At 39.2% G+C, this 26,273-nt stretch overlaps 1 protein-coding gene across 1 annotated transcript in view; it reads left to right on the top strand.

Annotated features, from left to right (window-relative positions):
- PABPC1 (poly(A) binding protein cytoplasmic 1) overlaps window positions 1-26,273 on the top strand; it is a 68,633-nt gene that overhangs the window by 25,785 nt on the left and 16,575 nt on the right. Inside the window, 15 exon segments of the mRNA XM_053715251.1 lie at window positions 11,415-11,573; window positions 12,880-12,930; window positions 12,932-12,952; window positions 12,954-12,977; window positions 13,562-13,669; window positions 13,672-13,695; window positions 13,698-13,766; window positions 13,768-13,837; window positions 13,908-14,015; window positions 14,518-14,564; window positions 14,566-14,632; window positions 14,799-14,842; window positions 14,845-14,961; window positions 14,963-14,977; window positions 15,274-15,361. Of these exon segments, the coding sequence (XP_053571226.1) occupies window positions 11,415-11,573; window positions 12,880-12,930; window positions 12,932-12,952; window positions 12,954-12,977; window positions 13,562-13,669; window positions 13,672-13,695; window positions 13,698-13,766; window positions 13,768-13,837; window positions 13,908-14,015; window positions 14,518-14,564; window positions 14,566-14,632; window positions 14,799-14,842; window positions 14,845-14,961; window positions 14,963-14,977; window positions 15,274-15,361 (1,012 nt within the window).

Genomic DNA, 26,273 nt, shown 5'->3' on the forward strand with positions numbered 1-26,273 from the left:
TATAATAGATCAAATACTCCTATAGCTTGGTTTAAACATTTAATATGACATATAAAGTTTAAAATCCTTAGCAATATAAGCGTACATAAAATACATAGAATACAATTACAAAAAATTAAAACAATATCTGGTAGTACCGTTTCATGTACATGGAATAAAAAAGGTCCAGTATAAAAATAAAGTCCTGAAAGTCCAAAGAACAGTTATATGATCCTATGATATATCGAACTTGTATAATGTCCCAATGCTGGTGTATTCGAGCTTATTGAAGAAAGTAAACCACTCAATGATATATGAAAAAATGTGAAAGAATAATTTGCATATAGATCTCCTTCCAAAATAGAAAAAACAGAAAATCTAAAATTACAGCATGTGAATCACAACTGTGTGTGAAAAAATAAAAAATTGAAAATCAAAATGCAAAATCGAAATTGAAACAAGTGATAAAGTGAAAAAATATAAATAAAAATGGTGGGTGTACACCAAAATAAGCATTGGTGGATGTCTGTGTCCTATAAAACAAACATAGTGCAATAAAGCTACTTAAAAAATAGGAGTAAAGGTAATGAACTCACCAACTGAAATCCTGAGCCGTAATACCAGTTAGTCAACGCGTTTCGGTTCGCAAAGAACCTTTCTCAAGACTGGTTTTGTACCATTTTATAGGTCCAAGATGAAATCACCAAAGTTTAAACACATACCTTAAGAAGAGGATCAACACTCAGAATTATATAACCACACTTGTTTGGATACACATTGAGTTATCACAGATCTTTTTTGGGAACAGTTTGTTCTGTTTTTAAGGACACATTAGACATCCACCAAGCTTATTTTTTGGTGTACACCCCACCATTTTTATTTATATTTTTTCACTTTATCACTTGTTTCAATTTCGATTTTGCATTTTGATTTTCAATTTTTCCATTTTTTATTTTTTCACACACAGTTGTGATTCACATACTGTAATTTTAGATTTTCTGTTTTTTCTATTTTGGAAGGAGATCTATATGCAAATTATTCTTTCACATTTTTTCATATATCATTGAGTGGTTTTACTTTCTTCAATAAGCTCGAATACACCAGCATTGGGACATTATACAAGTTCGATATATCATAGGATCATATAACTGTTCTTTGGACTTTCAGGACTTTATTTTATACTGGACCTTTTTTATTCCATGTACATGCAAACGGTACTACCAGATATTGTTTAAATTTTTTGTAATTGTATTCTATGTATTTTATGTACGCTTATATTGCAAAGGATTTTAAACTTTCTATGTCATATTAAATGTTTAAACCAAGCTATAGGAGTATTTGATCTATTATAATTATCTTTGTATTTAGACCCTTTGGTTATTTGTATAATATAATTTGGACACACCAATCAGATAGTATAACCAATCGTGGACACCATCTTTAGCCAATACCCTTTCCTTAGGGCCTTGTAGCGCTGTAACTCATTTAGCACTTTATTCTATTGACTCCCACAGTAGTGGTTGCCCCTACGAAGTCTAGTAAATTGGACAGATATTTCAAGGTTCCTTCTTACTCAGCGAGCTTCGGAGATCATTACTAAGGAGTGGGAGAGACCTAGGCATACCCTTTTCTCCCTCTCCTATTTTTAAGATGTTTCCCATAACTGACTCTTTCAATGAAGCTTGGCAAACAGTTCCTAAGGTGGAAGGGGCTGTTTCCACCTTAGCCAAAAGAACTACTATTCCCATAGAGGATAGTTGTGCTTTCAAAGATCCTATGGACAAGAAGTTAAAGGGTTTACTTAAGATTTATGTTCACCAGGGTCTGCAATGGCAGCCAGCTGCGTGCATTGCTACCGTCACTAGTGCGGCAGCATATTGGTTTGATGCACTGTCTCTCAGGACTGAGACTTACTTGGAGATCCAAGACAGGATAAAAGCTCTGAAGCTAGCTAATGCCTTTATTATGGACACTTCCCTTCAAATTATTAAACTGGGATTTAAGATTTCGGGTTTCTCTATTCTAGCCCGCAGAGCCTTATGGTTAAAGCCTTGGTCTGCGGATGTGTCTAAGTCTAAGCTTCTAGCGATTCCTTACAAGGGGAAGACCTTGTTTGGACCTGGCCTGACAGAAATTATCTCTATCACGGGAGGCAAGGGTCATCTCCCTCAGGATAAGAGAAACAAAAAGGATGACCGAGTAATTTTCATTCCTTTTAGAAATTTCATTGGAAATGTTTCCTCCTCTAAGCAGGAACAATCTAAGCCTACATGGAGAACCCAACCATTCTTGGAATAAGGGTAAACATCCAAGAAGCCTGCTATTGAATCCAAAACGGCATGAAGGGGCATGTCCCCGATCCGGGACCAGATCTGGTAGGGGGCAGACTTTCATTTGCTTAGGCTTGGGTTCGGGACGTTCAGGATCCCTGGGCATAGAAATAATGTCTCACGGATACAAATTGGAGTTCAAAAGTTTTCCTCCCAGAGGCAGGTTTCTACTTTCAAGATTATCTGCAGACCAGGCAAAGAGGTGTTCTTACATTGTGTAAGAGACCTCTCCGCCCTGGTGGTAATTGTTCCCATTCCAGAACAGGGTCAGGGTTTTTTATTCCAATCTGTGGTTCCCAAAAAGGAGGGAACCTTCAGGACCAATTTTAGACCTCAAGTGTCTAAACAAATTTCTCAGGGTTCCGGTCCTTCAAGATGGAAACTATTCGTTCTATTCTTCCATTGATCCAGGGAGGGAGTGTTTTCCAGCCTGATTCTCAAGTGGTGTCAGCCGGAATTAGATTGCATGGCATCTTGGCAGAATGCCAAGCTCCCGAGATACGGGTCGAGGTCCAGTGACCCCCAAGCGGAACTGATAGATGCTCTGGCGGTTCCTCGGACCTTCAGTCTACCATACCTATTTCCTCCGTTTGCGCTTCTTCCTCGGGTATTGCTCGAATCAAGCAGGAGAGGGCATCAGTGATCCTCATTGCTCCTGCTTGGCCTCGCAGGATTTGGTATGCAGATACTGGTGGACATGTCATCTCTGCCAGCCTTGGAGACTTCCGTTGAGGAAGGACCATCTAATTCAAGGGCCCTTCCTTCACCCCAAATCTAGTTTCTCTGAAGCTGACTGCTTGGAGATTTAACGCTTAGTTTTATCCAAGCGGGGGTTTTCTGGCTCGCTCATAAAGATCATGATTCAGGCTCGTAAGCCTGTAACTAGAAAGATTTACCATAAGATATGGCGTAAATATCTCGATTGGTGTGAATTCAAGGGCTACTCATGGAGTAGTTAGGATTCCTTGAATTTTGCCTTTTCTCCAAGAAGGTTTGGAGACAGGTTTATCGACAAGTTCCCTAAATGGTCAAATCTCGGCCTTATCAATTTTGTTACACAAACGTCTGGCTGATGTCCCAGATGTACAATCATTTTGCCAGGCCTTAGTCAGGATTAGGCCTGTGTTCAAGCCCGTTACTCCTCCATGGAGTCTTAATTTCGTTCTCATAGTTCTTCAAGGGACTCCGTTTGAGCCTATGCATTCCATAATTATTAAGTTATCTTGGAAAGTTTTATGTCTTGCTATTTCTTCTGCTTAGAGAGTATCGGAGCTCTCGGCATTGCAGTATGAGTCTCCTTACCTTATTTTCCATTCAGATAAGGTAGTTTTACGTACTAAATTAGGATTCCTTCCTAAGGTTGTTTCTGATCGGAACATTAATCAGGAGACTGTTACTCCTTTGTCCTAATCCTTCTCAGAAGGAATGACCTGTGCACAATTTGGATGTGGTCCGTGCTTTAAAGTTTTACCTGCAGGCGCCTAAGGACTTTAGTCAGTCTTCTTTTGGGAGAGAGGTTCTTCAAGCAGTGGTGCCTTCCGTTTATGTTCCCGGTCTTGTCCCTCCCGTATCATCTGTGTACTCTAGCTTGGGTATTGAATCCCATTAGTAATTAAGATGATCCGTGGACTTGTGTCATAAAAAAAGAGAATTTATGCTTACCTGATAAATGTATTTCTTTTTTTGACACGATGAGTCTAAGGCCTTCCCTGTTCTTGTAAGACAGGTTGTTGGGTGTATTAAACTTAAGACACCTCTGCACCTTGGGCTTTTTTTTTCTTTCCTTAACTTCGGTCGAATGACTGGAGAGTGGGAGGGAAAGAGCTATTTAACAGCTCTGCTATGGTGCTCTTTGCCGCCTCCTGCTGACCAGGAAGTGAATATCTCATTAGTAATTAAGATGATCCGTGGACTCATCGTGTCAAAAGAAATAAATTTATCAGGTAAGCATAAATTTTCTTTCTCTTAATGTGTTTCTAATTACTTTTTTTTTACCTGCTGCAGAGTATAAAAGTATGAGATTTGCTTTTTTTTTAAGGCTTATTCGTGTATATGAATTGGCTGATTTTGTGTTTTGAAGCCACAACCTAATAAAATGGGTTGAGCTTGTAGGTATAATCGGATCTCATTACTTTATCACATTGTGTACATATACCTGCTTCTTTATCTTATATCTGTCCATAAACCAATCACCAATACTTGGAGAGAACAATGGAAAATCAACATTTCTCCTACATTGGTGTATCCGGTCCACAGCTTCATCCTTACTTGTGGGATATTCTCAATCCCTACAGGAAGTGGCAAAGAGAGCACACAGCAGAGCTATCCATATAGCTCCCCTCAGGCTCCGCCCCCCCAGTCCATTCTCTTTGCCGCTCTAAACAAGTAGCATCTCCACCGGAGGGTAATAGAGTTTGTGGTCGTTAGATTTGTAGTTTTTATTTCTTCTATCAAGAGTTTGTTATTTTAAAATAGTGCCGGCTTGTACTATTTACTCTGAAGCAGAAAGTGATGAAGATTTCTGCTGAGAGGAATATGATTTTTGCACCAGTAACTAAAATCCATTGCTGTTCCCACGCAGGACTGTTGAATACCGGAGAACTTCAGTTGGGGGGTAACAGTTTGCAGGCTTAACTGCTTAAGGTATGATCAGTCTTTTTTCTAACAAGACCAAGTAATGCTAGAAGACTGTCAGAAATCCTTTCAGGGATAGGTAAGACATTTTTCTCACTCTGTATAAAATGATGGCTTAAATTAAGGGCTCAAAGCTGGTTGACACTATTGTGGGCTTAATCGATTGCTTTATTAGCATGATTCAGTATGTATAGGGTGTTTTTGAGACTTTTAAAACACTTGTGGGGTTTATTTTGGCGCCTGGCATCTTATTTAGACACCTAACCTAGTCAAAAAGGCCCCACCACTCTGAAATCAAGAGGGAGGGGGCCTCCTTTTCGCGCCTCAGTTGCGCAGTTGTTTTTGCTACACAGTTCATGCAGCTTCACGTGTGGTAGTCCAGAGAGCTTCAGAAAGGACTTCAGAGGCTTATTTCTTACTCAAATAATCCCTAAGGAAGGTTAAAAGCCACAGTAGAGGCTGTGGCATTGACTGTAGTGTTTTTAACCGGTTAATTGCTGTTCTTAGACTCCGGTTTGTGGCATTACGGGGTTAATTGGTCTGAAAATTTGTGTGCAATCTTTTCAAAGCATTAAGACAATGTGGTGAAAATTTCATTAAATCGGATGTTTATTTGATGGTTATTTGATGTTTTAGTAATAAAAGTGTTGCACTTTTATATTTTAAAGACACAGTAACGTTTTTTTTCAAAAATTTATTTTTTATGCATTGTAGTGCTGTCTAAGTCTTGTCAACATGTCTGACCCTTCAGATAGCCTTTGTTCTGTATGTTTAAAGGCCAAGGCGGTGCCCCCATTAAATTTGTGTGAAATGTGCTATAGCGTCCAAACAGCTTAAGGACCGTAACAGTCACGCTTAGTGATGTAGCCCAAGATGATTCTTTAGCTGAAGGTAGTGAGGATAGTTCGCTATCCTCTCCTGTGTCAACACCAGCTATGCCCGCGCAAGCGATGCCAGTACATCCTAGCGCACCAATTCCTATTACTTTGCAACAATTAGCAGCAGTAATGGATAATTCTCACTTGCAGCATTTTTAATCCAAACTGCCAGCTTTTTCCTAGAAAGCGTGATTAGCTCAGTTTTAAATACAGAAAATGAGCAAGCAGACGCAGCTGATAATTTATCTGTAGTACCCCTCACATCAATCTGACTTGGCGGTGAGGGAGGGCCTGTCTGAGGGAGAAATTTCTGATACAGGAAAGGTTTCTCAGCAGGCAGAGCCAGATACCATAGCATTTAAATTTTAAGGTTAGAAACACCTCCGCGCTCTGCTTAAGGAGGTCCTAGCTACACTTGATGATTGTGACCCATTGGTGGTCCCAGAAAAATTGTGTAAAATGGGACAAATTCCTTAGAGGTCCCAGTAACACACTGAGTGCTGTTCCCGATACCTAAGAGGGTGGCGGATATGCGTGACTAGGGAGTGGGAGAAACCAGGTGTACCTTTTGTGGCCCCCCCCCCCCCCTATATTTAAGAAAATGTTCCCCATTTGTTGCCCAAAGGAGGGGACGCGTGCAGACGGTCCCTAAGGTAGAGGGGGCAGTTGAGTCTAATCACTAGCTAAGCGCACAACTACACCATAGACAGTTGCGCCTTCAAAGGATCCTATTGGATAAAAAATTAGAAGGCTTACTTAAGAAAATTTTTGTTCAACAAGGTTTTCTTCTTCAACCAATTTCTTGCATTATTCCCTGTAACCACTGCAAGCGGCTTTCTCTGGTTTGAGGAACTAGAAAACTTTGCTCCAGAAGGTAGACCTTCTTATGATGAAGTCATGGAGAGAATTCACGCCCTGATGTTGGCTAATTCTTTCATTACAGATGCCGCTTTTCAGGTAGCTAAATTAGCGGCGAAAAATTCTGGTTTTGCAATCATGGCGCTTCTGGCTCTGCCTCTACAGCCACGTAGGCAAGAAGGGTAACGCATCCCAGCCCAAACCAGCATGGAAACCATTGCAAGGCTTGGAACACAGGGTAAACAGGCCAAGAAGCCTGCTGCTGCCTACCAAGACAGCATGAAAGGATAGCCCCCGATCCGGGACGGATCTAGGTAGAGGGGGGCAGACTTTCTCTCTTTGCCAGGCTTGGGCAAGAGTTGTTCCGGACCCCCTGGGCGTTAGAAATTGTCTCATGGGTATCTTCTGGAATTCAAGGACCTATCCTCCAAGGGGAAGGTTCCACATGTCTCATCTTTTAGACAGATAAAGAGACAGGCCATTCTTAAGTTGCGTAGAAGACCTTCTAAAATGAGTCTCTCAACAGCAGAACAAGGACCTGGGTTTTTACTCAAACCTGTTTGTTCCCAAAAACGGAAGGCACTTTCACGGCCAATCCTGGACTTAAAAATCCTAAACAAATTTCCTCAAGAGTCTCCATCATTCCAAAAAGGGAAACCATTCGGACAATTTTGACCAATGAATTAGGAAGGGTCCAATATATGTACTTCCATGGACTTAAAGGATGCGTACCTGCATATTCCCTATCCAACAAGGATCACCATCAGTTCTGAGGTTAGCCTTTCTGGACAAGCATTACCAATTCGTAGCCCTTCCATTCGGATTGGCCACTGCTCCCAGAACTTTTCACAAAGGTGCTAGGGTCCCTGTCTAGCGGTGCTAAGACCGAGGGGCATTGCAGTAGCACCCTTACCTAGACGACATCTTAATACAAGCGTCGTCCTTTCACAAAGCCAAAGGCTCTACGGGACATGGTTCTAGCCTTTCTAAGGTCTCACGGGTGGAAGAGTGACATAGAAAGAGTTTTCTGTCCCCGTTCACAAGGGTTCCCTTCCTGGGAACAAGTAATAGACTCGGTAGAAATGAAGATCTTTCATGACGGAGGTCAGGAAGTTAAAACTTTTAAACACTTGTCGAGTTACTTCATGCCCATTCCCTCAACCCTCTATGTAGCTCAGTGCATGGCGATAATAGGACTAATGGTTGCGGCAATGGACCTGGTTCCTTTTGCTCTAACTTCATTTAAGACAACTGCAATTGTGCATGCTCAAACAGTGGAATAGGGATTATGCAGATTTGTCTCCCCAGATACAAATGGACCAGAAAACCAGAGACTCACTCCCTCTGGTGGTTGTTCAGGATCTACCTGTCTCAGGGAATGAGTCTTCCGAAGGACCGGAGTGGATCATTGTCACAACCGACGCCAGCCTCTTAGGCTGGGGTGCGGTCTGGGAGTACCCTGAAGCTCAGGGTCTATGGTCTCGAGAAGAATCTCTTCTCCCGATAAACATTTTGGAATTGAGAGAGCGATATTATATGCGCTCCAGGCCTGGCCTCAACTAGCGGAGGCCCAAATTCATCAGATTTCAGTCGGACAACATGACTGTAGCCTACATCAATCATCAGGGAGGAACAAGAGTTCCCTAGCGATGAGGGAGGTATCCAAGATCATAAATGGGCAGAGGATCACTCCTGCCATCTATCAGCAATTCACATCCCAGGATGTGGACAACTGGGAAGCGGATTATCTGAGTCGTCAGACTTTCCCATCCGGGGGGAGTGGGAACTTCACCCGGAGGTTTTTGCCCAGTTAACTCAACTATGGGGGCCCTTCCAGATCTGGATCTGATGCGTCACGTCAGAACTCTAAAGTTCCACGTTACGGGTCCCAGGGATCCCCAAGGCGACATTGGTAGATGCCTTAGTGGCGCCTTGGTCGTTCAATCCAGCTTATGTCTTTCCACCGTTTCCCTCTTCTCTCCCCCCCGGCTAGTAGCCAGGGTCAAACAGGAGAAGGCTTCGGTAATTCTGATAGCCCTCCCTGCGTGGCCACGCAGGACTTAGTATGCAGACCTGGTGAATGTTGATTCCCTCCATGAAAGCTACCTTTGAGGCCAGGACCTCTAATCCAAGGTCCATTCAAACATCCAAACTTAGTTTCTCTGCAACTGACTGCTTAGAGATTGAACGCTCTGATTCTAGCTAGCGTGGGTTTTCGGAAATCAGTTAATAGCTACTCTGATCCAGGCTAGAAAGCCTGTCCACAGGAAAATTAACCATAAGACTATGGCGGAATATCTTTGCTGGTGCGAAATCAAGGGTTACTCATGGAGAAAGATTAGGATTCCAAGGTTACTATCTTTTCTCCAAGAAGGATTGGAAGAAAGGTTTGTCAGCTAGTTCCTTAAAAGGACAGTATCTGCTCTGTCTGTTTTGTTACACAAGCGTCTGGCAGCCAGTGCCAGATGTTCAGGCGTTTGTTCAGGCTTTAGTCAGAATCAAGCCTGTCTACAGACCTGTGGCTCCTCCATGGAGTCTAAATTTAGTTCTTTCAGTTCTTCAAGGGAGTTTCACGTTTTGAACCTCTACATTCCATACATATCAAGTTACTATCTTGGAATGTTTTGTTTTTGGTAGCTATTTCTTCTGCTAGAAGAGTTTCTGAAATGTCTACTTTGCAGTGTAATTCACCCTATCTGGTGTTCCATACAGATAAGGTAGTTTTTACTGTACCAAACCTGGTTTTCTTCCAAAAGTGGTTTCCAATAAGAATATTACCCAGGAAATAGTTGTTCCTTCTCTGTGTCCTAATCCAGCTTTCTAACAAGGAAGTCTGTTACACAACATTGCATGTGGTTCGATGCTTTGAAGTTTTATCTAAAAGCAACTAAAGACTTCAGACAATACATCGTCCTTGTTTGTCGTTATTCTGGCAGAGGAGAGGTCAAAAAAGCGACTGCGACCTTCAGTCTTTTGGCTGAAAAGCATCATCCCGATTGACTTACGAGACTACTGGAAGGCAGCACTCCCTGAAACGAATTACAGCTCTCTACTTGAGCCTGTGGCTTCCACTTGGGCTTTCAAGAATGAGGCTTCCTGTTGAACAGATCTGCTATGGCAGCGACTTGGTCTTCCACTGCATACATTTACCAAATTTTACCAAACTTCGATACTTTTGCCTTCTTCGGAGGCTATTTTTGGAGTGAGAGTGTTTGCAAGCAGTGGTGCCTTCCGTTCTAAGGTTACCTGACTTGTTCCCTCCCTTCATCCGTGTCCTAAGCTTTGGTATTGTTTCCCACAAGTAAGGATGAAGCCGTGGACGGATACCACCAATGTAGGAGAAACACGAATTATGTTTACTGATAATTTCTTTCTCCTACGGTGTATCCGGTCCACGGACCCACCCTGGCATTTTGGTCAGGTTTAACTTTATTTTTGTAAACTACAGTCACCACTGACACCCTAAGGTTCTCCTTTTTCTCCTAACAGTCGGCTTCGAATGACTGGGGGGACGGAGCCTGAGGGGAGCTATATGGACAGCTCTGCTGTGTGCTCTCTTTGCCACTTCCTGTAGGGATTGAGAATATCCCACACAGTAAGGATGAAGCCGTCGGACCGGATACCTCCGTAGGAGACGAGAAATTTATCCAGGTAACATAAATTCCTGTTTTTATTACCTTTTCTCTTCTATAACCCACTAGGTAGTGTAATTTCTTCTACTTGGCTGTGTTAACAACAGCTTGGCCTTCGAGGCCAAAACATTTAAGGATGGGTGGGATACCATAAAACTATTTAAAACACTACAGTTGTAAAGTGGGTCATTAGGAACAAATAAAGGGACAGTACACTGTAAAATTGTTTTTCCATTAATGTATTTAAAATAACTTAGGTTAACAACTGCAGAGTATAAAACTTATTTGAGAAATTGCATTTTCATGCTTATTTGTATATGAGGTGTGGTTTTGTGCTTTGAAAACCACAGCCTTATTTCAATGAGTTGATAATCAGATCCATTATGTTATCACTTTGTGTACCACAACTTGCTTCCTTATCTTTTATTTGGCTGGAACACCAAAGCTCAATACATAAAGAACCAAATGGACAATTATTTTATTACTCCACTATCCTGCATCCCACGGAGAGTAACTTCTTCTGCTGGCTGTGTCCTTAGGCTTGTCAATAGCATATACTCCCAGTATCAAAATGTTCAGTATAGGTGGCTATACCACAGGCTAAATCAGCTATTTCAAATGCTGAAATAGGAGTAAAGGAGCTACTTGTAACAATTTAATAAACTCTGGCAGGTAAAAAGGATCCTTGGAATAATTTAAAGGAGAATTTTTGGATGAACTGTCCCTTTAAGCTAACAACCAATGAATGTTATTGTCAAAGGAGAGCAACTATGCCTGTTAGATTAGCGTTCATTACCAGTTCTGCAAGACCCAGTACAAAACTATCCTTCCTCATAGGGCTATAAGCAGACGGCAAAACTGATAGCAGATGACAAACTGCTAATGCCCCAGGCCAGCCTGTGCATAATCGTACAGCATTACAGAAGTATTTTGCTTTTTACAAATCATTGGTGTAAATATGCTTTTACAGATTACCACATAACTTAAGAAAAAAACAGGTTTGTCCGTGTTTAATTCAAGATAACCACACTTGAACTTCATCTCTGTATCAGGCTTTTCTTAGTATCCATGCTTTGATAATAATCTGCTGATTCTTTTTCAAGGCAGTGGATGACATGAATGGCCAAAGATATGAATGGCCAAGGCCATTTTATGTGGGGCGAGCCCAGAAAAAGGTAGAAGAAAGGCAAACCAGAGCTGAAAAAGGAAAATTTGAGCAAATGAAACAGGACAGAATCACCAGATACCCAGGTATGTTCAATGTGTTAATATGATAAGGGTTTTGTTCTTAGTCACTTTAACATAACTTTGTATTTACGGGTTATTTAGCCTTTTACTTCTTAAGTAAAATTAGCTGGGAGAACTGAAACTAGTGTTCTCCCCTGGACCTTTTTAATAAGTGCACCACCTGGCTGATTTTACTGACCACCCAGCTAAAATTGTAGCTAAAAATAAGGTTAAATTATTAACCTGTTACGTTGTGTAATTTGGGCTTTGGATAGAGATAATGATATAATAGAAAATATAATTTTGCCCCCACCTGGCTACCATTATGCCACCAGGCTGGGAAACATTTTCTGTGGAGAACACTAGTGTGTTTTTTTTTTTTTTTTTTTTTTTTAAAACTAGGTACTTAGATGGCCCCATTGAAAGTAAAATGGTCGCGCTCACACACTCTGCTTTAGCTGTTTTTGCTTTGACAGATTGGAACTAGATGCACAGTATAAAACTACAATCTACTAGTCTACTGTCAATAGCACTAGTATTATGGTCTCTAGTTTGTAGCTTTATCATAGCCTTAAACACTCAGATGTGGTAGGTGGCTGGATAAGTTGTGTAATCGGCATCTATGGGACATAGTGTTAAAAAGGGACAATGAACCTAAAAACAAACTATACAATATTTTGAATAAGAATTGTTAGTATATAAAATAAGTCACCTATTGCTAACAATATGCAGCGTGAATAACTTTCTTCATGTCGTGCGATAAATAACTTTAATAAAACTAGATCTTTATCTTGATTCTTCTGATGGTTCATTCGAACAGCTAGCATTTTAAGCATTAAATGCAGTTTGCTTTACAGTTTAGTAAAAAGATAAATCCCTTTTCTTTCTAATGGCAGGGAGATTCAACAAATTCATTCATTACAGTTGGGAAATGAGCCTGGGGGAAACTTAGTGGATTGCAGATTTGTCATTTGTCAATTGATCACTACAAGCTAGGCGGATGAATGCCGCTTATTGTTTATCAGCATTAAAAGCTAAAATCTCAGATCCGGATAAAATACCAATTTGATGAATGAAAGTCCTTAAAAGTCTTTAAAATTATAGCCTATGACTTGAGCGCGTATTGCTCAAGTTTACATTCACTTTAATTAAGTGTTGCTTGTGCACAAGCTAGGAAATGGGTAGTAAAGGAGTTATCTATCTTTTGAAACAAGAAAATTTTGTTTTAGACTCCTTTTAAATTGGAAATGTTTTTTCCGAACTTTTGTTTTGTAAATAGGCGTATACATGATGTATTTCATTGCTGCATTCATAAACATCCATTAACCTCATTGGCTTTAGGTGTAAAACCTTTACGTTAAAAATCTTGACGATGGTATTGATGATGAACGACCTGAGGAAAGAATTCTCACCATTTTGGTACGATTACCAGTGCCAAGGTAAGCATTCTTATTGTGTCCATGGCATTATAGATTTTGAAGGCTAAGAACCAAAAGGCCCTATCCAGTCTTCCCTGTATTTCATTCCATGTGAGCTTTTTAATTCTCAGACTATCTATTCATAATCTAAGGCATTCCCCTGAGTTCTTACCTTTTTTTTTTTTATTTTTAACTCTTATATAATCCTATTCTGTAAAGTTACTCTAAAACCAATATGTTGAGATCATGACATTTGTTTCTGGTGCACTTTGTGAAAAGTGTCTTTCATCTTTTGCTTTAAGGAATCCATTAATATTCCTATTATATAATGCATCTATGGATTTGCTTGTTTTGGTTTGTAAAGCTTCCAGTTTATTATGCAGGCACTGTACATAATTGTTGAATGCATTGCAATTAATAATCTCAGTGGCAAATTACTACTGGATGTGTAGGCAAGGTTTGCATACATCTCTACTGAAAACTTTAATGACATAGGAGTCAAATGTTCGCCTTGCAAAAATGAAATATTATGTCTGGCCTTAATCTGTTTTGATCAAAACCCCATAAAATCTTTCAACATGGTGGTATGAAAAACTTATTTCTAGGTAATGATGGAAGGTGGTCGCAGCAAGGTTTTGGTTTTGTTTGCTTTTCATCCACCTGAAGAATCTACCAAAGCAGTCACAGAAATGAATGGACGAATTGTGTGCCCCACAAACCATTGTACGTTGCTCTTGCCCCAGCGCAAAAGAGGAACGACAAGCACATCTTACCAATCAGTACATGCAAGAATGGCAAAGTGTTCGTGCGAGTACCTAATCCTGTGATCAACCCTTACCATGCCCCACCATCCAACTATTTCATGGCAGCTATTCCACCCCGTATGTTTGCTTTAGAAAATGAGACACAAACTGCACTATGGTTTAACAGTTCTCACAGGATTTAAAAAAGTACTGATTAATTTCTGTTTTCAGGCTCAGAATCGTGCTGCATACTACCCTGCAGGCCAAATTGCTCAGTTGAGACCACGCTGGACCACTCAAGGTGCCAGACCTCATCGTAAGTAATTGTCTTGCTTTGAGGTTTTTGGAGTTTTATAAATCTGAGTTTGCATGCTTATAGGCATCTTCAACCTTGTAAACGTGATTGACAGCTGCTTTAGCATTATTCAAGAAGCTGAAATTACTTAAGTTTGGTTCCCTGTGCAAAATGAAGCATGTTTCATATTTTAGACTGTATTTGTTCTAAATTTGTTGTAATGTTTTGTCAGGCTTGATCTATAGTATACATTTTTTGATTTAGTATACACTATTTTCATTTAGTGTTGCCAAGAATATTTTAGAAGCGTATCCTAGTTTTTCAAAAGCTAAAGGTTTTACATTTTCTGTTAACATTTATATCAGCCCCATTTTCAAAATACAGATAACACAATGGATTTTGGACAGTCCCTTGAGTGCACCAACCCAGATCCATAGTGTTGGTGTTGAACATTTTAATAAACCAGCTAATGTTCATCTGATGTTCACCCTTTTGTTATCCATCTTTAATTTCTTAACCACAGCATTCCAGAACATGCAAGCTCTTCGACCAGCTGCTCCAAGGCCCCCAAACATTTAACACAATGAGACCAACTTCTTCTCAGGTCCCCCCACGTGTTGTGTCCACTCAGCGTGTTGGTAAGGGAATAAATCATTTTAAACCAAAACTTTAAAAGCATGGACTGTTGTGCAGAACATTCAGTGGGAGCTTTTTATTTTCATCTTTTCCCTTCTTTGGAATTTAAAAAGATTTTTGGACCACTTAAACTCCATTAAGTTTTTATTTACATATGATCTCTTTCAGCTAATACATCAACACAGACCTAATGGGGTCCTCGACCAACTGCTTGCTGCAAGCTGCTGCAGCAGCGCCCTGCTTCTTCCCCTCTGTTAGGAATGTACCTCAGTATAAATTTGCCTCCTGGGGTTCGTAATCCTCCAAGCAACACCTTAATACTCACCCACAATGTTGCCATGCAGCAGGTATGTATTTGTTGTATTCCTCTAGATTATTTCGTGGAATCTAGTTTGGAAAAGTTGGACTTCAGAACTGTCCTTCATATTTATTCTGGATAGTAACTGCTTACATGTCTATGTGCAATTTACCTTGTATATTTTTGACCCAGCAATTCTGCCTTTTTAATTCCTTTCATTGTTAACCTTTAGAAAATATTATACCTTGCTTTGATTGGTGTTTTTACTTTTCAGTGTTCTAGGTTACATTTTGTTTAATTTATAAAGTTTGTTCTGTCTCCTAAATATATGTATTTATTTTTCAGCCTGCTGTCCTTGTGCAAGGACAGGAGCCTTTTGATCTGCTTCCATGCTGGCCTCCAGCTCCTCCCCAAGAGCAAAAACAAATGCTTGGTATGTAAATTAACTCTCTTCGTGTATCCCTGTTTGACATTTATCGATTGAGATGGTGAGACCATATTTTAAAAAAAAAAACATATATGCATTTTCTAAAAATGTTAATGCATAGTAAAATTACTTTATTTTACAGTGACACTGAAACCCAAAAAATAATTTCATGATTCAGACTAAGAGCATGCAATTTTTAAGCAACTTTTCTAACTTCTATGAAAATTTTATTTTTTCACTGTATTGTTGAAAGGCAGCTTTGCAAGAATGTATCCATTTACAAGGGCACTATTTCCTGTCAGGTAGTGCACAAGACATCAACCTAGGTATCTATCAAATTTTGATAATATAATATAAGTCTATTGGGAACTATTGAAAATGATTTGCATCTGACTGAATCACATGAGAAGTTTTGGGTTCCATATCACTAACTCAAAAAATGGTTTGTAAGAAGTTGAGTAGCATAAGTGATATGCACTGAAATGCAAATGTTTTGCATAAAAGGTATCCCAACTGTTTTGATAACTTAATTTCTGTGGTTTCACTCTTTGAAAAGGCCTATTAAGTGTTTATCTGGTTTGCTTTATCAAATTAGCACTAGATCAATGCATGTTTCACAAGGTAAGTTAGCATTAACCATAATTGTGCAGTATGCACTTCTATGTAAAAAGCACAATTGTCAAATCTAAATTACAGGAAAAGGTGTTTCTTTGCATTTAGCTAAGCTTAAAGTGAATGTAAATTTTGATGCTAAATTTGTTTAAAATCAGGGGCACTTTAATTCATCAAAATTTACATTTCACTCGTGTTGTGAAAAAATACCTTTTTAATCTTGACAGCCGATCCAGCTTCCTCCACCCGTCGCAAAGCCTCTTCCTGGGTCTAAAATGAGGAATCCAGCTTCCTTCAATCAGTGTTGAATCCAGACACTGATTCCCCCGGGGGGAAGCCATGATTGGAGGATGATTTATCCATCGTTTCCGATGTCAGAAATGGCTTGCGACGACCGAAGAAGGCTGGAGCTGCTGTCAAGTTTAATTTTATTTTTTCACAACATGAGTGAAATGTAAGTTTTAATGAATTAAAGTGCCCCTGTTTCTAATCGAATTTTTAAAAAATGGGCACTTAAGCATCAAAATTTACATTCACTTTAAAGCAACATGGAAACCCAATTTGTTTCAAGATTCTGACAGCATATAATTTTAAACTACTGTTCAATTTACTTCTATTAAATTTGCTTAATCTTCTTGGTATCCTTTTTAATGACACAATGAGTCCACAGATCTATTACTATTGGGAATACCACTCCTGCCCAGCAGGAGGTGGCAAAGAGCACCGCAGCAAAGCTGTTAAATATCGCCTCCCAACCCATTCATTCTCTTTGCCTACGTTAACAGCAAGGAAGGAGGTGGTAAAGTAGGTGTTAGAAAAAGATTCTTCAATCAAGAGTTTATTTTTAAAGTAGTGCAAGATTTTGTTACTTTGTCCTAGGGTGTAGCCATAGTCCATATCAGTCTCTTCAGTAGAGCAGTGGTGGCTTTAGAGCAATGGGAACTTATGGGACATAATTCTCATTGCGCCTCCCATATATTGATGCATTCCCTAACCCTGAAAACCTGAGGAATATTACTCAGGACTTTTCTTTTATTTTCACGGTCCCATGTGAGGGAGAGGAACTCTCAAAACCCTGGAACTGCCTTGCGGATCAGGCAGTATGAGGTAAGTGCTGGCTTTATTTCTGGGGGTAAGAGAATGTAGAATCTGCTAACCTATTTAGTTACTATTTCCACACTAATATTACCTTTAGCTTAGGAAATCAGGACGCTGCTTGATGAAAGTATTTCTTTTATTTTACAGAAAAATAAGTATTTACATAGAAACAAGTTGCTAACTAATGTAAGGGAAGGAAAGGGAAGTTGGAAAAGGGGAGAGGGAGAGATGGAAGGAGAGAGGTGAGTGAGAAGAGAGAGCTTGCTTAGCCTACAATGGCAACTAACTTATATAGTCATTCATTCTTTCTCACAGCCCAGCCCACACTCTATAAATTCTTCAGAGACCAGATGACATCATTAGATCAGGGGGGTAGAATGTGACGTCCTTAGGCTGTTGGTGATAGGAACTGAGATAAAATCAGGGCCTTGTACACCATCTGTGCTGAAATGCTAAAATGTTTGTAAGGGTTGTAAAATATCTTAGTGAATCCTGTGGTATCCTTCTGATCTATTGTTTATTCAGATCTCCAACTGGTTTCCACTTGTCTTGTCACCTCTGAACTGGAACTGTAGGTCAGTGTGCATTTAACCCTTTGTATAGACAAATGTCCCTTAGCATTTCATTATTCAATAATGTCCATGGAAATAACAGTCTGATATTAAAGTTAGGTGTGTTCATAAAATACAACATTCCCCTCTTTGATCATTAAATCACTTATGATCATAACGTTGTACTGATCACTTTATAGTTTCTTCTGTGAGTGGGGCAACCTGAAATAAAACCATTCATTCACATCCATACTCTAAATAAATACTAAAATACAATCCCCTTACAATGTGTAGCACATTCTAACAATCACATTATGAATATGATGATTAGATCAATTTTACAAATACAATATATATTTTTCCCAGTTAGAATTAACAATAATCTGAGATGTATATCAAATCATCGGCATATTTAGAGTAATTATACATATGATACAAATTAATTGTTACATATCACACACAATCTTAATGACTACTACTAGGAGTAGTGCTCGAACTTTGCTAATTATTTTCTAGCACATTGTGAGATTTGAATGTTATACATATGTGACAGATTATAATTTATTAATACAAAATACTTGCTATCTGAGGTCATAAACAAAACGTAGCCTATAGCTTTGCAAAACATGTATACTAATGTCATTTTAACATTAAATCATAGTATCATTATCTGCTTCAAGGCATGTACACAGTCTTATAATCTACTGGTCAGCACTTAAACCTATAAGTAGACAATGTTATACTCTTTAAACATAACTGGCTTATGAAATTTTTTTTTACTGAAAACCATTGTGGCAAAACAGATTTAAAAATAAAAAAAACTAATACGGAAGTAAAAAAAATGTTACCTATTGTGATAAAAAAAACAAAAAGAGAGAAAAAATAAAAATGTGCCTAAAAATACAAAAATGGTAGTGAATAAAAAATGTCCTTAAAAATAAAAAATGTCCTCAAAAATACAAAAATGGTAGTGAAGGGATCCCCCGTTTGGTTCCTTGATAGAAAAGGAACCATATTACAAAAAATAACAATAATTCATTTTAAACATATAAAACAGAACAAACACAACATAAAAACAGTACGCCATACAAAACATGTTGCTGTTCTCTTTAAATATAACAGCGTTCTTAAATAACTAAATTTGGATTTTGCATTCAATTATCCAATTTAAAATATCTAGTCTTCTCTACAGTAAATGATTTGTGCTTCTTTGGGTGATGGTATAGGTTGCTTCTGTAAGTAATCAGAATTGTTAGTTCATGACATTAATAACACAAACAAAATAACATAGACATATAAAACAGTACTTGAAACCATGACTTTTAAAATAAACTGGTTATGATCAATTGTTTGCAAATAATTCATTGTGACTATATTACATTTATGTAACTGATGAGCTCATCATAAAGTACCACGTGGTCTTTAAGAAAAAGGGGGAAATGCATTTCTTTATACTATAAACATTTTATTCATGGATAGCAACAACCTGTGAATAAAAATAAACAATTACAAAATTCTTAATTTCTAGAAGTAGACTGTACAAAGTTCACTTCTCTTCAAGTAATAGCCCTAAAAAAAGAAACATAGCATTAATATAGACATAAATACAAAGTAAATAAATAAAACAAAATAAATCTCTACTTGCCTATAGTAAAAATCTACCATCACTATACATGGAATACAGGGTAATATAATGTAGAGAATAAAACAGATTTCTGCAATCAATTGGCAATATACACAGGCTGAGCTAAATTCAATATCAATAGATGCATTGCCAATTGTGTATAATTAAACAGTGCCCAAAATGGCCAGTTTATTATGTAAGGCATCTGAAATTGAACATTTGTCCCTTCTTTTTTGGATGAGGGCTCTTTGCAATTTTGCTGATAGTCTTTTTTAGATGGGGGCTCTTTGCAAGTTTCCTCCCTAGTAGGTTCTTCTATTATTTCTTTCTTTGTTAAAGAAGATATATTCTGTTCCTTTTCACCTTCAAATATAGCACTGTATTTTCCTTCCTTACTTAAATATGATATTTTGTTCTGCCTCCTAATGTAATTTTTATCCCTGATATCTCTCATTGATGTCACACATTCCCTCATGATGTGCCCAAACTTTCCACATTTAAAACAACGTCTCAAAAATCTCTGCTTTCCCTGACTCTCAGTTAGCATAGATATATTATTATGAGTAGCATTCTTATGCTTTGAGTCTTTAAACCAGTCTTTAAGTATATTAACAAAGTTGGTATAGGAGCTGGCATTTCTAAGAGTGATTCTTGTACTACTGTCAATTAATGTGCATTTATTTGCCATAGAATACAGAAAATCTGCATCATCTGGGGACATGTTGTGGCAGTCATAAGTTATCTTATACAGTGCAAGGTACTCAGTGCAAAACAAAATCGGGTCATCTCCTTCCTTTAAAATTGCATTTGCTATGGCACTGGTACCTCTGGCATCACGACAACACATTACATACTGTAATTCCTTTAATCTGTCCCCTGAATTTCCCCAGTTTGCATCAATATCAGGAGACACTACATTATGGGTGCCTACTGGTGCCCTTAGCTGTGCAGCTACTTGTGATGGCAACCAGGCCCGAAGCAAAGCACAGGCATCTCTGTTGCCTAAATTATACTGAGTAATAACAGCTTCTAACTTATTAGAAAGGATTACAGGTGGTGTGGAGGTATCAAAGTGACCTAAAATATGGCACAAATTATTACGGTCTTGTATTGTAAGGGGGGCAGAGTTACTATGATTATTTACTTTAGTTTGTAATTGGGGGTTACTTTGTCTGCATTCTATTTGAGGAGTTAGAGTAGAGGGGACCTGGTTTAAAGTTAACAAAGAACTGTCAGGAATGTTAGGGGTTTGTCCATCTAGTTCTATAGTTTGACTTTCATTACCATCTACTTCTAAAGGACACACATGTGCTAGACTACTCCTGTAACAGTTGCATTTGTCTTGTATCCCCTGTGCTTTAAGAGACAAGATACATTGTTCCTTATTTAAAAGCTGTGATTCAGACTCCCATAAATCTGCCTTAAGTGATGCAATAACATTCTCTCTCTGCATTTCCTTTTGTTCCATACATATTACTAATTGTTCTCCCATGCCACACCTCACTTCACATTCATTAAGCCTCTCTTGTAGCTCAGCATTCAGTTTAGTAAGTTTGCCTATCTCTTCACTCAGTGTATCACACTCACATCTCTTTTCAGAGTGACTAGCAACAGCCATAATAGATTGACCAAGTTTATCCAGCTGTTCTATGATAGCAGTTCTTTCTGCCTTCCATTCCAACTCTTTCTGTTCAGCAATCTCTTTTATTCTTAGAAACATACTCAGTAAATTACTTAGCTCTCTTTTTTCTATGTCTTTCTGAAACAGTTTTCTACTTAGTTCATTATTGTGCTTTTCACATTGTTTAATTACATTATAAAACTGACGTGTCAATGGATCTTCTGCACATGTAATAAATGTGACAGAGGCATATTTCTTAATGTATTTCTCAACCAGTTCCATTCTTATTAACAATACACACACCAGATTCACACAACACACTATACACAGTACAGATGTACACACTGATCACACAACACACTATACACAGTACAGATGTACACACTGATCACACAACACACTATACACAGTACAGATGTACACACTCACAAGTACACATCTAACATCATCAAACCTTTTGCATTATTAGCCTAAAATCTAGACCTAGAGGGATCTCCTTTTGAGCTGCATGTAAAACTGGGCTATGCCTATTACACTTTACCCTCAGAGATGTCTGTTTACTCTCTTGTTTTCAGATTTTAGTAAACTTAATTCAGCAAGAAACAATTAATACATTTACTTTTCTGTAGCATACAGAGACATATCATAAACACAAAGAAACATACTTACAGTACTTGCAGCTTTCTCTTTACCCAGTGTCTTGTAGATCTGCACACTTCCCACACAGATAAGTCTGGTTTGGCCTCTATTCACAAGGAATTCTTGCAGCTCCCGCACCTCAGTTTAGCAAATTCAGCTGTAGTTCAACGTGGAATTAGTGATTTATCCACGTCCCATCTGGGGTGCCAAATGTAGAATCTGCTAACCTTTTAGTTACTATTTCCACACTAATATTACCTTTAGCTTAGGAAATCAGGACGCTGCTTGATGAAAGTATTTCTTTTATTTTACAGAAAATAAGTATTTACATAGAAACAAGTTGCTAACTAATGTAAGGGAAGGAAAGGGAAGTTGGAAAAGGGGAGAGGGAGAGATGGAAGGAGAGAGGTGAGTGAGAAGAGAGAGCTTGCTTAGCCTACAATGGCAACTAACTTATATAGTCATTCATTCTTTCTCACAGCCCAGCCCACACTCTATAAATTCTTCAGAGACCAGATGACATCATTAGATCAGGGGGGTAGAATGTGACGTCCTTAGGCTGTTGGTGATAGGAACTGAGATAAAATCAGGGCCTTGTACACCATCTGTGCTGAAATGCTAAAATGTTTGTAAGGGTTGTAAAATATCTTAGTGAATCCTGTGGTATCCTTCTGATCTATTGTTTATTCAGATCTCCAACTGGTTTCCACTTGTCTTGTCACCTCTGAACTGGAACTGTAGGTCAGTGTGCATTTAACCCTTTGTATAGACAAATGTCCCTTAGCATTTCATTATTCAATAATGTCCATGGAAATAACAGTCTGATATTAAAGTTAGGTGTGTTCATAAAAATACAACATTGACGCAGAAAAAAAGGGCACTTTATTTATTAAAAAGGGACTGACCTCATAATAGCTCTTTATTATGGCATAGATTCTCCTAGGAGCAAAGGGGACACTATAGGCAGCTTAGTCACAGGCACTGGGGCTGGTTGTACTTAGAACGGTGGTTTTACATTCTCCTGGCGATTTATAACTTATTATAGCCGACCGGGAGATTTCATATGGGCACGCCCACGATGCGAGGTACTTCAGGAAGGCAGCTAGTGATTGCACGCCCTTTCTGTTCACTCCGCTCCATTGTAGAGGATGTTGGACGTTTGTCGTGGCATACTACGCATCTCCAATAATAGTATGCGTGTTACATCAAAGTCAGACTGTTGCGATTGCTACCCAGGTTACGGAACAAAACTGCTCCCTGCTCAGAGGAGGTAGGCACCTCAGCAAGTGTTGCTGAAGGTGTTTTGCTAGGTTATTTTAGCTTTTTGAGGCTTTGTCTACACAAAAATTAAACGCAGTAAAAAAGTTGGTTTATTATTTAAAGGGACGTTTTTTATGTATTTGATTTTATTAATAAAATTTAATCCATTCTATGTTAAATTGTTTAATTTGGGAGTTAGTATGGACAAGAGGCTCTACAAAGTGTCACTTGATCTTTGTTTGGATGCCAATGGTGGAACCACAATCACTTTCTGTTCCCTCATGTATTGAGAGAACTTTAAGCTGCAGGGATTAGACTTTTTGCTGAGTTAACATTTTCTAAAGAGGATGCTGTTCAGGAATCTAATGACAATGTTTAATATATGCCGCTGCATTTCTCCTCAAGCGTCCCAGATTTTACCGCCCTCACATGCAGTGCCCTGCGCTTCCTCTCTAGCACCCGCTGGAGTTACTTAAGACATCGCTTATCATGTCTCTCTGCAGTTTCAGATGCGTTGTCTGCTTTCCCAATGTTGCAGGGAAGCTTAAGAGGAAAATCGGACATTCAGTAAGTGAGGTTTCTGACGCAGTTGTTGCTTTTTCAGATGTCCTCTCACAGAAGCCGAGGAGGATAACATGGTAGCATCTGAAGGTGAAATTTCAGAGTGTAATTCCTCTTGCTGATAATGAAGTTGTAATCCTTCAGGTTTAAGTTAGAACACCTCCGTCTGTTAAGGAGGTTTTAGCTACTCTGGACAACAGCTACTCCACGGTCGTTAATCCCAAGAAATCCAGTAAACTGAACAAATATTTTGAGGTACCTTCCTCGATAGAGGTTTTTCCGGTATCAGACCCAAGCTTCTGAGGTCTTGCTTAAGGAGTGGGAGAGACCGGGTATACCCTTTTTTTTTTTTTTCTCCATCTCCTATATTTAAAAAGAAGTTTCCCATAGCCGACTCGGTTAAGGAGGCACTTGGCAAACCGTCCCAAGGTATGAGCTGTTTCACACTTAGCTATAGAGAACTACTATACCCATAGAGGATAGTTGTGCTTTCAAAGTTCCTATGGACAAAAAATTAGTGGTTACTCAAAGATGTATGTACACCAGGGCTTACAATGGCAGCCAGCTGTGTGCATTGCTACCATCACTAGTGTAGCGGCATATTGGTTTGATGCTGTTGTTGATGCTATTAGGACAGACTCCCCTGGATGAAATTACAGGATAGGATAAAAGCTCTTAAATTGGCTAATTCCTTTATAACGGATGCTTCCCTTAAAGTTATCAAACTGGGAGCAAGATTTCAGGTTTCTCTGTTCTAGCTCGCAGAGCCTTATGTTAAAGCCCTTGGTCTGCGATTGTATCTAAGTCTAAGCTTTTAGCGATTTCTAACAAGGGGAAACCTTGTTTGGACCTGGCTTGACGGAAATAATCTGATAATTACAGGAGGTAAGGGTCATCTCCCTCAGGATAAAGAGAAACAATCAAAAGTTACAGTAATTTTTTTGTTCCTTTTGAAATTCTCAAGGGATATTCTTCCGCCTCCAAGCAGGAACAGTTTAACCTTCATTGGAATAAGGGTAAACAATCCAAGAAGCCTTCTATTGAATCAGACAGCATGAAGGGTCTGCCCACCGATCCAGGGCTGGATCTTGTAGAGGGCAGACTTTCCTTTGCTCAGGCTTGGGTTTGAGATGTTCAGGATCCTTGAGCAGTAGAAATAGTGTCCAGGGATACAAAACTATAGTTCAAAGTTTTCCTCCCAGAGGAAGGCTTCTGCTTTCAAGATTATCTGTAGGCCAGAAAAGTTGTTCTTAAACTGTAAGAGACCTCTCCAACATGGGAGTGATAGTTCATGTTCAGATTCAGGAACGGGGTCTGGGATTTTATTCCAATCTGTTTGTGGTTCCCAAGAAGAGGGAACTTTCAGGCCTATTTTAGATCTCATGAGTCCTAAACTAAATTCCTCAGAGTACTGTCCTTCTAGATGGAATACTATTCGTTCCATTCTCCCTTTGGTCCAAGAGGGGTCAATTTATGACAACTGTGGATTTAAAGGACGCCTACTTACATGGCCCGATTCACAGGGATCATCACAGGTTTCTAAGGTTTGCCTCTTCTAGGACGAACACTTCCCATTTGTGGCTCTCTCCTTCGGTCTTGCCAACAACTCACAAAATTTTCTCAAAGGTTCTGGGTTCGCTGTTGGCGGTGCTTCAGTTCCGGGGTTTTGCAGTTGCGCCCTATCTGGACGACATCTTAGTCCAGACGCCATCCTTACAACAAGCAAGACCCTCACGGAAATGTTATCCTTCCTGCGATCTCACGGATGGAAGGTAATTTTGGAAAAGAGTTCCTTAGTCCCAAAGACGAGGGTAACTTTCTTGGGAATCATAATAGATTACCTATCAATGAAGATTTTTCTGACACAAGTCAGGAAATCAGATTTTCTATACTTGTCTAGCTCTTCAGTCCACTCCTCGGCCATCAGTGGCTCAGTGCATGGAGGTAATCGGGCTGATGGTGTCGGCAATGGACATCATCCCGTTTGCTCGGTTCCACCTCTGCAGTTATAATTCAGTGGGCAGAAGTCAACTCTTGCTTTCTGTCGGCGATCCACATCCCAGTGGTGGACAACCGTGAGGCGGACTTCCTGAGCAGGCAGACTTTTCATCCGGGGGAGTGGGAACTCCATCCGGAAGGGTTTTTAAGCCTGATTGTGTTAATGTAAAAGTGTGCGCAAGAGAGCACCAAACTACTCCAACCCTATAGTCCCTAACATATAGGGGAAAAAAAGGATATGTTAAAGAACAAAGTGTATGGAGAAGCGCTAAAAGAAGCTAAAGGTGCGGCAGTAAATCACAAAGATAGATATATAACTGGCTATGCCAAAAATTTAATCGAACAGATAAAATACATAAAAGTAAAGAGTACATAACTGTAAAGATATTAAAATCGGACGTCTCCGATATAATAAAAACACTGAGGTATATAAAAGCACAAAGTCTCGATAAATGATGTTGCCAATATAGTAAATTCAGTCTCTGAATTACTGTAAATGCATGGGCCCCTCAAACAAAGTCTCACCAAGTAAGGATCAATATCTAGGTAAAATAAATACGTATTACCTTCTTCTTATAGATGGTTTCAAATTCAATCGGTATGTCCGATAACACCTCCGTGAGGCGTGTGTGTCCCGTGACGTCACCAGCCAGGGGCGTTGTCTCCAAGTTAAAATCCTATTGGTCAGGATCGTTAGATACGAAGTATAGCAGCCGCTATAATGTAGATTGATAGAATTAAAGAATCCCGCTCTTAGTGCAAGTAAGCACGCAGGGTTAAGCTTGTAGCTTCGTAGGAACTTGTAGCTGGAAATCGCCCTTCAGATTTCTTCTTATGATTCTCGGGGTTCTGTGTATCAGTATCGGAACAGGCTTGGCTTGAAATATTGTCTTTAGTGCTCCTGTATGAAATAGCGTAAAGCACAGGGTAGCTTAACTTAGAACAGTGTCCTTC

Source organism: Bombina bombina, chromosome 5 (genome assembly GCF_027579735.1).
Source record: "Bombina bombina isolate aBomBom1 chromosome 5, aBomBom1.pri, whole genome shotgun sequence".
Taxonomy (NCBI): Eukaryota; Metazoa; Chordata; class Amphibia; order Anura; family Bombinatoridae; genus Bombina; species Bombina bombina.